The sequence below is a fragment of the Thamnophis elegans genome, chromosome 2, assembly GCF_009769535.1.
Source record: "Thamnophis elegans isolate rThaEle1 chromosome 2, rThaEle1.pri, whole genome shotgun sequence".
Taxonomy (NCBI): Eukaryota; Metazoa; Chordata; class Lepidosauria; order Squamata; family Colubridae; genus Thamnophis; species Thamnophis elegans.
In genome coordinates, this window is record NC_045542.1 from 86,964,154 (window position 1) to 86,978,098 (window position 13,945).

General features: G+C 36.8%; 1 protein-coding gene across 1 annotated transcript in view; it reads right to left on the bottom strand.

Annotated features, from left to right (window-relative positions):
* Positions 1-13,945, bottom strand: part of TRPC7 (transient receptor potential cation channel subfamily C member 7) — a 135,944-nt gene that overhangs the window by 19,913 nt on the left and 102,086 nt on the right. Inside the window, exon 6 of the mRNA XM_032239052.1 lies at positions 12,880-13,144. Coding sequence (XP_032094943.1) covers positions 12,880-13,144 — 265 coding nt within the window. The remainder of the gene's footprint in view (positions 1-12,879; positions 13,145-13,945) is intronic.

Below are 13,945 nucleotides of genomic sequence, written 5' to 3' on the forward strand. Positions count from 1 at the left end.
ATAGTGAACTAGTTAGTAATAACTGCAAATAAGGTGATTTGCAGTTATTACTAACTAGTTCACTATTGCTAAGGTGATCTCAGATTAGTACTTTCCGTTGGACAAAGGGAAGCAATTGGCAGAAGCAAAGGATGGGCTTTCCAATGTACAGATGCAAAGCTGTTACCTGGCTAACTGCACCTTAAATGGGCATGGAAACAATAACTGCCACAGCTGGCATGGGTAAGGCTCAACAATAACCTCTCTCTTGCTTTGGTAATAAACACATTCTATATTCCCCTCACTAGATTTTAGGAGATGAAATTTAATTTGAGGTATGGGTTGATTCAGATGCATTGGACTCCATTGTATTTTTCTTACTTGCCTGATACCTGCCATTCAATCATTTGGTGCACAGTTTTATTTCACTTTTGAGATATAAAATGCACTCTTTTTCATATTGCCTCAGGTAGGAAGATGTTAAATACCACATAGCACTGATTGATATTGAATTTTTAATATCCATTCTTAACATGACGCAGTTCAGAGAGCTGTGGCATGGATTTTCTTTTTTGTTCTTCATTATACCATCAAGACAAGTAAATGTCTTCATAGAAACAAGTGCTTAAAGAAAAGAACAAGGTCACTTTTTTCTATGAAATATTACATTTAACTTTGATCCCTATAGCATGATATTATCTCACTTTGTTTTAATTTGGAAGGTTGTATTTTATTATTATTTTCCTATTTACAATTTTAACAGTTGCATGAATTTGACTGCATTTCCTGAATTAGCAGATCTACATTAATGTTGCCTAGCAACCAGGTTGAGCTAAAAGTGTTTGAACTTCTTGCTGGCAGCAGTCAGCCCTATTTAGCTAGACCTGCCAGAACTTGGCTGTTAAAATCCAGATGGCCTCTGAATGGGACCACAGACACAGAAAAATCTTTGCTGCCCTCTAGTGGCTCCTTTGATTTTCCTAGGCTAAACTTGGTAGCAATAAGTTTAGTGCTTGGACAGAGAACCATATAAGAATTCTTGGGATATAGAGTAGACTACACTTGGCATATATAGTAGCTTTTTAAAATATTTCTAGAATGGTTAAGCTACATTGCTCTACTGCTGTGGAACAGAGAAGGGCTCTTTGCTTCACAATATTCTTGAACAGGATGTTTCATTTAAAGGTGCATCAACATTGTTGCATATCCCTAATCCATGTATCAAATATGGCTTTTCTAATGTACAAGCAAGCATTTTGTTTGTGTGCAAAGGTTTTATACACCTAAACACTCATTAATGGATATATGGAACTCAGAGATCAGGGTCACTAATTTTCATCCCTAATATTTTTCATTCACATCTGTTTTACCATGTGGACTACAATATGAAGCAACATCAAAACGTCTGCCCTCTCCCTGGCCAAGCCCAAATTAACCACTTCTTCCCTGAGAAAAAGCCTTGGAGTGGTTGTTCCTTGATAGTTACTTCCATTTGTTCATCATTCATCTTCAGTCATGGCCATAGGCAAGGATTTTGTTCCTCCTAACTCTGTTCAGGCATGGCATTTCTAATGAGTTAAAAAATGGCTGTTTGTAGGAGTATTGCAAGGAATGCTGAATCTGCAATTTTGATCTCTGACTTTTCCACAGGAAGGAAGTCTCAGTTGACTTTTCAGATCAAAGATTGTATTAGCTTTCTGAAAAGAAAGCACCAGGTTCAAATATTTATGCTTTGAATTTGGAAAGCAATTTTTTGAAGAATGAAAGAAAGAAAGAAAGAAAGAAAGGAGGGAGGAAAGGAGGGAGGGAGGCTTGAAAATATAATGGGTAAAGAAGCTGCTTGTTGATGTATATCAATAAGCATTAGCCTTATTCCCTTATTCTCTCCTGCTTAATGTCTTCACTAAAAAAAGAAAAATATTGAGCCAAATCTGTTAGGAAAAAAAGAGAATTGTAGGCCTGATTCATATACTAAAAAAAAAAAAAAAATCAAGCAAGGCCTTGGTAGAATATGAAAATTTTAGATTGCTGAATGGACCTACAACAAAACATGTTCTTGATATTGAAATAAGCATCTTTTAGTTTAACCCAGTTTCTAACATCCTTTACATCATGTTCCATTTTTACCAGCTTTTGAGCATTATTCAATCCTTTTCTCAATTCTTCTGAAAAGGTGTGTTACCCAATTTATCAGACATTAAAAGCCATGCATATTTTGGCAAAAGTAATGTTGGGTAACAATAACATAACATTCCTTCTTTCAGTTATAGCGACTTTTCTTTCTAAGCAAGAATTAATACCATTGATCCACCTAGCGGCAAGGAATTCAGTAAAATATTAACTGTGCTTTTTAAGAGCTGCCTTTTGAATTTAATAAAACTGAACTCACCCCCAAAGACAAATAACATTATAATAACCCAAACTTGCTGGGCAAAAGAAGTCTTCTGCCTTTTAAATTTGGAAACTTGTTAACATATGAGTCATTAACATATAATGTTTGCAGCTCCTGTTGGTTGACCAGGGTTTTTAAACATTGTCAAATTAAAAGAGATAAAAGAAGAAGAATGATTCTTAGGTATCTTTAATGAGATTTTGTACCTTATAGGACTGGGTTGATCAGTGCTATTGTAGAGAATGAAAGATCTATATAACAAGCCAGTGGTAGGATTCAGCCAGTTAGCACCACTTCAGGAGAACCGGTTGTTAACTTTGAGTTTGGTGAACTGGTTGTTGGAAAAAATCATTAGGGCAGAGAACTGGTTGTTAAATTATTTTAATCCCACTACTGTAACAAGCTTTGACTTGAAAGGCATGATTGTAAAAAGGGTTCTTTTTGAAATCTTTGAAACACAAAAAGAGTAAGGAAGGGAATTTGGAAAAGGGTGTTTTCTAGCTTCGATGGGAAACAATCTCTATGACTTTGTGTGGAAAACAGCTCAGCTCATGGTTTTTTTTAATCTCAGTTCAACCATAGTGATAAACAACAGCCTTATTGTGAATCTCTAAGGGTCTTTTTTCTCATTCAGTACAAAACACCAAATGCCCACAAGGTTCCATTATATCCAGAAAGTGGAAATTGTGCAAAGGACTTGTAATTTAACTACTATTTGCAAAGCCTTCCATTAGAGATCAAATTTCAATAGCAGTTACTGCATTAGCTGTAGCCCTCCTGGGACTTCATTCCCAGATGTCGCCGTGGTTGAGTAATCAATGGCAGTAGCATGTCCAGATGGGTAACTACCTCAGCTAATTCAACGATTTCTTTATTATCAGCTGAAGTGACCTGTGGTTCACAAAAGCATCTGAATTTAGCATGTTGTACTAATATTCAAGTAATTGTCTGTTTTATATATTCAATAAAATTCTTACAATTTACACTGTTTGTTTTCTAGAATGATATGATTGCTTATTTGTACCCGACGACTATCATTAAGTGTTGTACCTTAAGATTTGTGATGAATGTATCTTTTCTTTTGTGTACATTGAGAGCATATGCACCAAAGATAAATCCCTTGTGTGTCCACCTATGCTACACTACACTATGCTACACTATGCTACACTATGCTACTCTACGCTACTCTACTTTGTTCTATTCTTTTCTATTCTATTCTATTCCATTCCATTCCATTCCATTCCATTCCATTCTATTCTAATAAACAGTCTCTGTCTTTCATCTTTAGATTATTGCAAAATATAACCCATCCCATCCTTGCAAGGAGACAGCTGTAATAGCATCTTCTTTGAGATGGGCAGACTGTTTCTGAACAACGGATCAATCCATTTAGTACTATTTTATTTATGTTTATTTTCAAGTGCATATCTTTTCATGTTCAAATAGTAAACAAGATACATTTGATCTTAGCCAAAATGGGAATGTTAAATATATCTTAAGTAAGGAGGGAAGAGAAGAATAAGATGAACAAGATAAAGGAATAGAAGAAGAAGAATAAAAAAGTTTAATTTTGTCAGTTAAAATTCTTCCAGAGGTAGGGCAAAATGAAATCCAGCACAGAGCAGGCACACTAAAATGTACCTTAATAATAGCCATCTCTGGAACAGAATAACTTCAAAGAAATCAAATCTATTAACAATACACATTCCAAACTTATATCAAAGATGTCAATTAAAAATATAATAAAATATTTATAAATTCAAATTTTTTAATAATTACAGAGAGAATTGAAAAGAGACTTGAAATTATAGAGCAAAATACAGAAAATATATGGGGACAGCGATGAAGTTTGAGGAAAGAACCGAAAAAATAACAGACATATGAAAGTGATAAGAAAATTGTTGACACTGACAGCAAACTGAGAGTGGAGGGAAATGACAAGTGTGAAATATGGAAAGGAGAAATTGATGAACCAGATCTTCATTTCAGATGTCAGAAAATAGATGAAGAAAGGAGAGAAAATTTGGCAGAAATAATGAGAGTAATCTCAGCAAAAGCACTAATGATAACCAAAGTGAAGCTGATAAAAAGAGCAGATAAAGGGTTTCAAATTCTTAGAAGATATGCAACGAACAACAAGTTCTTAAGAGAAGTCCACATAAGACTTATCAAGAAAATATTTAGAATACAGATGTTACAAATGGCAAGAGATATTGGACTACACTATCTCTGGAAGGATACAGGATGATGAAACGAAATGTCACAATAAATTTTAGTTAAATGTAGTTAAATTTTGAGTGCTATGTACAACGTAATAATAGCTATAGTCAAGTAAATGATTAATAATTATAACAAAGCATTTATATATACTAGATTGATAATATGAAATTGTATATAATACTATAAGTGAGGATATGAAGATGATGTTGAAAAGCCTTTTTACAAAAGTTAAACAATTTTATGTAGAATAGAATATAAAGATGTAATATTATTGGATGATTTCAGGATGATGTAATAAAATGTCATAATATAAATTTACTTTAAATTTAATAAGCTTTATGTTGAAAGGATGTAATAATAGCTAGGCTTAATGGATGTTTAATACTTATATCAAGTTGTATGTAAGTATATTAGATTGATGATACTAATAATGGGGGAAATATGGAATTGAAAATTATTAGAGAATGTTATCAATGCTAAAATAATGGAATGATGTCACAGTCAAATAAATGATTAATAATGATAACAAAGCATTTATATACACTAGATTGATAATATGAAATCTTATACAAACTGTAAGTGAGGATCATGGAGATGATGTTGAAAAGCCTTTTTATAAAATATAAACAATTCTATATAGAATAGATTAGAAAGATTATCATTGTTATTAGAATAGATTATCATTGGATGATTTCAGGATAATGTAATAAAATGTTATAATATAAATTTACTTCAAATTTAATATGCCTTATGTTGAAAGGATGCAATCATAACTGGGCTTAATGGATGTTAAATAATTATAACAATTTGTATACATGTATATTACATTGATGATACTAATAATGGGGAAAAACATGGAATTGGAAACTATTAGAGAATGTTATCAATGCTAAAATGATTGAATGATTTAGAATAGGAGGAAGCATAATAACAATGTGTACAAAGATATCTTGATTGTCAATATGTGAATTTTGATAAAATTCAAGTGAGGATTACGGAAAGGACACAGAAAGACTTTGTAACCAATCGACATACTGTGTGTAATTGAAGAGGCTTTTATGTTATATGTGTTGTGTGTCTGTGTTTGTCCGAAAATAAAATTTTTATTAAAAAAACCCAATATAATAAAATATTGTCAGAACAAATCTCAGGGTGCCAGCTAATTAAAAAAAGAAGATATAATAATAATGAAATTAAAATGAGCCATTTTCCCAGAGAATAGAGAAGATGAGAAAAACACAGATTTTTGCAGACGAGGAACATTAAGTAGGGCTTATTGATTTATCAAATGGTTATATGACATTTTAAAAAGTCTTCAGCTTAATGGATCTGATTTGTCTGGCTATTCAAAGTGTTGTTGTTGGTGGAGAGAATAAAAGGAACAGAGATGCAGAATGACACAATAGAAGACACCCCTGTTAGCCCCCCCCCCCCCCGAGTCCCTCTGGGAATAGGGCAGCATACAAGTTTAATAAGCTAACTAACTAACTGCTCCCTCAGGGAAGTTTTTTCAGGTAATTTGGCTTGACAATTATCAAATGCAGGGCATGGTAACAGAAAACTGTAGTAATGAAATGACGACTCTGAGGCCCCAACAGAAACTATACATGACAGAGACAAGGACAAGCCTGAAGGGACAATTATAGTAAGACTCCAAAGAAACAAGAAGGTACAGAAGAGACCTTTCCCTTAGACTGTAACAAGGAGCCTTATCAGTTGTCCATCACACGAGACAATGGTTTCTCCTGGATGGAGAAATCCAGAGGTGGGCTGCTACAGGTTCGCCTAGGTTTGGAAGAACCTGTAGCTAACATTATGGCCAGTTCGGAGAACCTCCAAATACTACCCCTGGCTGGCTCCTCCCACCCCCTCCCTGCCCGTCCCCCCAAGGAGTCTCCACATGGCCTTTTGGATGCGAGGTAACTGCAGAGCCCATGAAGAAGCTCATGGGGGGGGGGAATGGGCTTCCTGGAAATTCTGCCCACCATGGCCATGCCCACCCAGGAACCAGGCAGAGACCCCATTGCTGGAATTTTTGAAGAAATCCGTGTAAATCCACCAAGCTCCAAAGAGGTAGAAGAAACCCACTGAACCTCAATGGCTCAATCACTTCTTTGAAATGATTCCCTGGAATATAGCAGGGTGCAATTTATAGCACAAAGACAAATTTTAGTGTTCATTTCCTGCAAGGGATTTGGTGCAGGAAGAGTTAAATTGAGATGGATATCATTCAGTCTCCATGTTAGCATCTGTGAATGTAGGTAAGGGAGTAGTTGGGACTTACTTCTACCAAGTTTTGTGCACAAGTGTTAAGTTGTGCTATCACTAGCCAGAAAGTATGCACTTGCTATATTAATTAAATTTAATTGATGTAGTTTATTGATAGCTAATGTATACATCTGCTCTCTCTTTAATACTAAGCTTTAAATTAGCTGCCTATGGGCCACATATCATTCTATTAATGATCCCCCAACTCCCAATTAAGAGCAAGTATTTTCCTTGCTAGAGGGTTATTTTGAAGACTATAGAAGTAATTATAAAGGTCTGAATATTGCCAAGGTATTCATTAGCTTAGAATCTACTGAATGTAGCTGTAAGAAAATACTATCCAGGGGAATAATATGTATATAGTACATATTGGGCAGATAGGATTATGAGTACCTTAGATTATATGGCTAGCTCCTGCAATCTGTTCTGACTCATTCATAGATTTAAGATGGATGGTTGTTTAGAAAATGACAATTCATTGTTGCTTTTTGAGTTAACCCCAATATTGCAGAGTTGCTTGCTTTGAACTTCCCCATCAGCAATCCTTGAGGGCTCATCTAAGATCATCCCATGTAAGGAAAGACTTTCCCCTTGTGGGGACAGGTCTTGAGAAATTGTGATTGCCTGTTTTCTTCTATACTGTTAGCTGCACATACTCATAGAATTTCGCTAGCCTCTACGGTGCCAATCCTTCTGAATGCTGCAAATGATCTATATGTACAATGTCTACTTGAAGGTAAGGATTCAAAAATGATCTGGCAAGGAGCAAAATTATGTTAAAACAGCCTGCTGAATATGAAGATCAGGATGCTTAAGAGGCTTCAAATTTCACTGAACATTGTACAATTTTACTCTGTAAGAATACTAAATTTATGGGGCTGACATGTAACCTTAAAAAAGAATTTAATAAAATACCTTATCAATCAATGGGCTTTAATTTTAAATATGTAAGTGTTTCAAGTTTATAAATTGTAGTGGTGTTTTAAAAGTGTATATTAAAATCATTCTTTAGTATTTAGGGATTCTATTAATTAAGGCGATTTATAGGCATATCGAAAGCCGGTTTCAGATGTGGGTTCCTACCGGTTTGCACTGGTTTGGGCGAACCGGTAGTGGTAATTGGGCCTGGGTCGCTGAACCTGTAAGGACAGCAGGCTAGCCATGCCCTCAAACTGGTCCACCGGTTGCCGCTCGCACGCACCGCCTGCCTGCCCAATGCTTGCTTGCCCCACATGCCACTCGCTTGCCTGCCTGACGCTCACTTGCTCACTTGATGCTCACCCCATCCATCTGAGCCCTATATATGCCTTTGCTACAAAGCCCAGCACCTAGCTACGCACCTTGCCAGTCGCCTCCACACCTTGCTCTGCTCTGCTCACCAAATGTAAGAAAGCATGCCACTCACTTGCCTTGGATTGGGGGCTGGGGCCCCAAGGATGTGCCATTCGTACCGCTGCCCTCTCACCGCCTGCCTTGGCCAAGTCGGGAAATGCACCATTCCCTGGCTCTGGCCTTGCCCTCTCTCCACCACCCTCTTGTGGCTCAACTCAGCTGGGTCAGGGAATGAGCCATTTCCCAGCTCCTGCCTTCTCCTGGAGGCACTGCCCTCTTGCCATCTCACTTTTCCTATGGCCCTGACTTTAGTCCCATTTCTGAACCACCGCCTCTTTCTTCAGGGCACACTACTTACTTCCATGGTGGCTGGTCCAGAGTCTATCAGATGGGAAGCTGACTGGATCTGGGAAGTGACTAGCTGGCAAAGAAGCCTCCCAGTCACCTGATTGAAAGCTGCTCACTTAAAAACCAGCTGCTGGCTGCGCTCCTCACACGGCCATCGCAGAAGTCACTGGCAGCGACCGGAGGAGTTTTCGGTGCCCTGCGGCCAATGACTGGGTGGAAAAAACCCTCTCAGACACCTCTTTGAGAGCCTGCGGCATGATCAATGCTGTTGCTGCTCCCGCCGGCCAGGCAGACAAAGGGAGTGGGTGGTGGCGGTGGCCTCAGTTTGGCACAATCTGAGGGCCTGGCCTGGGGAGGCGGGGAGTGACTCACCGAGGCAGCTTCTGCAATGGCCATGGACTGCCCCTTCTTGCCTCTGACAGCTGGTGCACTGAGTCAAGCTGTCTGGATCCCTCCCAAAAAGTGTCAAAAAGTCCCAAAAATTTTCAACATCAGTTTGGTGGGTGTGGTTTGGTGGAGGGGTCATGTGAATGTGAGTGTATGTCAAGTTGGCATGCCCACTCAGTCACATGCCCCCCACCTAGCACGCCCACTGAACCAGTGGCAAAAAAATTTGAAACCCACCACTGGCCGGTTTGGTGTAATAGTTAAGGCGTCAGGCTAGAAACTGGGAAACAGTGAGTTCCAATCTCATTTTGGGCACAAAGCCAGCTGGGTGACCCTGGGCCAGTTACTTTTTCTCAGTCCTAGGAAGGAGGCAATGGCAAACAACTTCTGAAAAACCTTGACAAGAAAACTGTTGGTGTGTGAAAATCAGACTTAATTGAACAGAAGGGAGGAAAAACGTACTTTATCATATTTGACGACAATGAGCATTTTAGCTTCTGTTTTTTTAACTAAATTCTTGTTTTCTTATAGTATACATTAGAATAGCATATACTATTATATCTACTATATAGTAGATATAATAGTATATACTATTACCGTATATACCTTTATTTATCGTCACTATATAGGAACTATACTTTTATTTTAAGTCCATTATGTAAGTTGTAAAACTATAAACAAGTCAATAACCTCAATATTCAATTATAATTTGGGATATAACCCTCTGCTGGCTAATCTTTATGGTCATTTGGGGATCATAAGATAGACCTCTGGATGCTGAGAAGACACTACAAGTAAATTATTTTTCAGAAATATCTCTGAGATGTGCTATCTTATCCTAAATGCTTGCTGATCATGTTTATACTTGCTATTCTTTCTTAGCTTAGCATATACTACATTAGTATCCATTTCATACCAAATAAGATACACATAAGCCTATAAATTTCCATGGATTTCAGACAGCTTAATCCTATTTCAGAGTATTTAATGTTGTTGGTTTTTTTGCCTAACAAGTAATTCCCAAATTCTAATATATCAGCCATGGTTCTGTTTTTATTTAGGATAAAGTCCTTGTACACTGTATTTAAATTATGGACATTTCTCATCCATAATGATGCAACTGTTGTTCATTTGTTCCACATTATCTGATGTAAGGAAATGGGATCCTGAATCACAGCAAATATCAGAAATAGATGGAAATATATTGTTGGAAGGAAAATCCATCTGATTCAGTTCCAAGCTGGGAGAAAGACGCTGAAAATAAAATGGAGGCTGGAGGCTGATTAGAAAGAAGTTCCATTTATCGATGAACAGAATCACCAGGGTTTGTGGTTCTGGGACAGCTGAAAAAATGGAGCATAGAGTGGGTGGGTTTCTATACCTTCTGGATTCATATGGGGCAAAGGTGGTATTCTGCAGGTAGCAGCAATGGCAGAAGCTCCACCCACCCACCCACCCACATGTCATAATGGATGCTATGCGCATGTGCAGAAACACTGCATGTTTTGAACCAGTAGCGAAAGAAAGAGAAAATCATTATGGTATGGGATCATGTAGGGGTCATGACTGGCTCTATAGGCAAAAGGGGAACTACAAATCGTAGGTGTTTGTCTGAACTAATTTTGTCAACCTTGGCTTATTGTGTTGCTTATCTGAAGTCTCTGCCTGACCCAGTCTGTCTGAATGGATTGCCAAATCTGCATTTTTAAAAGCTGGCCTCCTCAGTTTCTGCTTGGGGCAGGGAAACTGGGGTTGGTAACTTCTGCCTCTCTTAAGATTTTTGTCTATTTCTCCTTTAGGGGAAATATTTTATCCTGCCTTTTTAATATCCCCCAAAATATTTCATTCTTCTAAGGGGGTAGGCTTCCCACAATATTTAAAAATTTAAAGATATATTTATTTATTTATTTTAAAAAAAATGCATGCTGGTGTTTTCTAATTGGGTGTGGAGAAGATATCAGAATGACAAAAAAGCCAAGTAATAAAAATGAAGTTTTTGAAAGTTCTAGTAAATTGTGCAAAATCTAATCTAATGTCTATCTTTCTCTTTGGAGATGATGTAATTTATGCACAGACCTTTATGTTTCAGAAAACATGTCTCTATGCTATTTGCCATCCAGAATATAAAGCTTTATATGCAAATTCCAGGAACAAAGTTCTTGATACGATACTTCTTGAACATAAAAGAAAACAAAGAAGTCCTCACATAAAGACTACATTTGTTGTTTTATACTTAATTACTTAACGAGCAGAAATAAGCTTGCCATACGTACAAAGTGGAATTCCCCAAACCATTTTCAGAATGATGAACTGCAGCAATAAGAAGTTTCCTCCCCGCCATCATAAAATGACAGTTGTAACTGCAAATCTGCTCTCTTATGCATCTTCTTTAGGGAGCAGTCTTTAATTACAGAATTAGATACTATTTTCCACTTGCAACAGCTGTCAGAAAGAATATGTGCACACTAGAGAATAAATTAAGAGCATATTGGCTGCTGACAGTCTGATGCTGCCTTTTGAATGCATGGCACTGTAGTGGAAACCCTTGCTTTATATTTAGGCATAAACTGGCAGATGCATTACTATAGTACAAAACATGGGGTGGCCTAGTCAAGATATAAATAGATGCGAGGTCAATTCCAAATAGCTCTCTTCCCTCCCACCTCCTTTTTCCCTCCTTCCCTTCAATTGAAATTTTAAAGTATGTGATTATGATCTAGTAAGTTCATTACAGCAACGTCTTGTGCAGGAGTGGAGTCACCACACTCTTCAGAGTTTGTGACTTTTAAAATTTTATAAAAGATTTGACCCCAAAATATTCTATAATCAGTGCTGAACAATCTAAAGCATATCATGTTGAATGCTCACACTGCGTTTTTGCAAGAACACAGAGATTTTGTAAAGTTTCAGGGCTTTGTGAGCATTTTCTATTTTTAATCTTTTTAATGATGAGGTTGGATCTAAGTTCCCTCTAAAGGCCATGTTGCTGAACCTATAAGTTAAAAAAACACCAGCCTTTTAGAAAACTGGCCTGTCATATAGATTGATGGGCACTGCTTATTATTCTAGAACAGGTGGAATAATGGTTTGGAGAAAGTTATACATCTATCAGTAATGGCATGCAGCTTTTGATAACCACCTTCATTGCAACATGATTTTTGCTGTGCTATAACTATTATGTTATGGTTTATGTAATGTATTAATAGAATAGAACAGAATATATTTACATTGCATTGTATTATTTTACATTATATTATATTACGTTGTTATGTTATTACATTGCATTGCATTACATTATATGTTATTTCTCAAGCTCTGAGGTAAATAATTCCCTCATTCTCAAAATGTTATAGATTTCCTTTAAGTGCTTTATAGAATATCTGGTTAAAACAGTATAACGTTTGATATCTGAAAATGATATGCAAATTGGATATATCATCTCCATCCACCAAATTGTTTCTTTAATGTTGCAGGAGATATCATGTGGTGCCCTATTTTACATCTCTATGCTATTGCTGCTATCTTCCTTTAGGATTGGCCATGATAATTTCCTACAACAGTGTTTCTTTGCCTTTTGAGAGAGAGAGAGATGATAGATGATTGATAGATGATAGATTGACAGACAGACAGACAGACAGACAGACAGACAGACAGACAGACAGACATACATACAGACATAATTCTTGGTACTATTCATGTCTCCTTGTTTTTGTGTTCCTTTGATCTCATTTTATCAAACTGTTTTGATGTTTACTGATGTTTAATATATAAACAGTGTCAGGTATTGGTGTGATCTGGATAGAAGGGTTGACTGAGAATGTGTTGAGTGCAGAATAAACTGGATATTTCCCACAATAATGTTCCAACAAGGCAGGAATACATTTAGTCTGTAATTCTATAGAATATACATAACAGCAGTCTGGGGAATCAAAACCCATGCTGTAGATACTCACGTTGTAAACGCTGGGTTATATTTTGCACCTAGGTAGTATGAGTAAAGGTTGAACATTCCAATCATGAAGGCGAGAAACACCATGATAAAGATGACCATGAACTTGAAGATGTCTTTCACAGTTCTTCCCAAAGAAATCTGGAGAGGACCAAAGCTTTCATTGGCTGGGAGAATGTAAGCAATCCTTGAGAAACTGAGTACCACCGCTATTGCATATAGTCCTTCTGATATGATCTGGGGATCTGAGGGAAGCCATTTGCTCCTGGCTAAAAGAAAACACAATAGGCAATATATATAATTAATAATGAGGATCGAAATCAAAAGTGGGAGGAGGGAGATTCTGAGAGGAAGACTGAAGAAGAAAGACTCTATATCTTTTTACTGATGAAGTTCTTAGATGTTATTGGTGAGTCTCGAGTTTCAACCTTGCCCTCTGTTTCGGTATATTTGGGTTTAATTCTTTCTCTTCCTTCTTCCCCTCTTACAAAGACATAACTGTAAGATTCCCAGGGAACATAAAGGGCTCCATCCAATGTAGATTAAAGAGCAGAAAGCTTTGATATACCTGCTGTGCGATATCTTGCTGAATTGTTTTCCTAATTTATTTAGTGATTGTTACTAATGACTATATTGATACAGCCTCATGTGAAAGTCGCCTGTATGGCTTGAATTAAAGTTGCCTGAAACTTTTTATATTTTAAACAAACAAGGAAACAAAATAAACAAAAACATGTTAATGCATCTCTATGAATCCAGAATTCTGGTCGCCAATCCATCTGAGGAATAATATCCAAACTGGTTTCCAAGATTTTGGATTATAATCCTTCCTATAATATATATTTCCAAACTGACTGAATAGTTTAAATTAAGTCATTGTTTATTTCACTTGTTTTACTGTGTTATTTTATTTCATGGATTGCCTACCCCAAGAAACTCTGGAAAGCATGTGAAACTGCAATTATGATTTTAAGTAAGTGAATAAGTAAAGTCGTTTGATCATTATTCTGATTGTTTGATTAAAGCACTATCAGTGATTGTCTTCTTAATTTCAGAAACAACCACTAGCT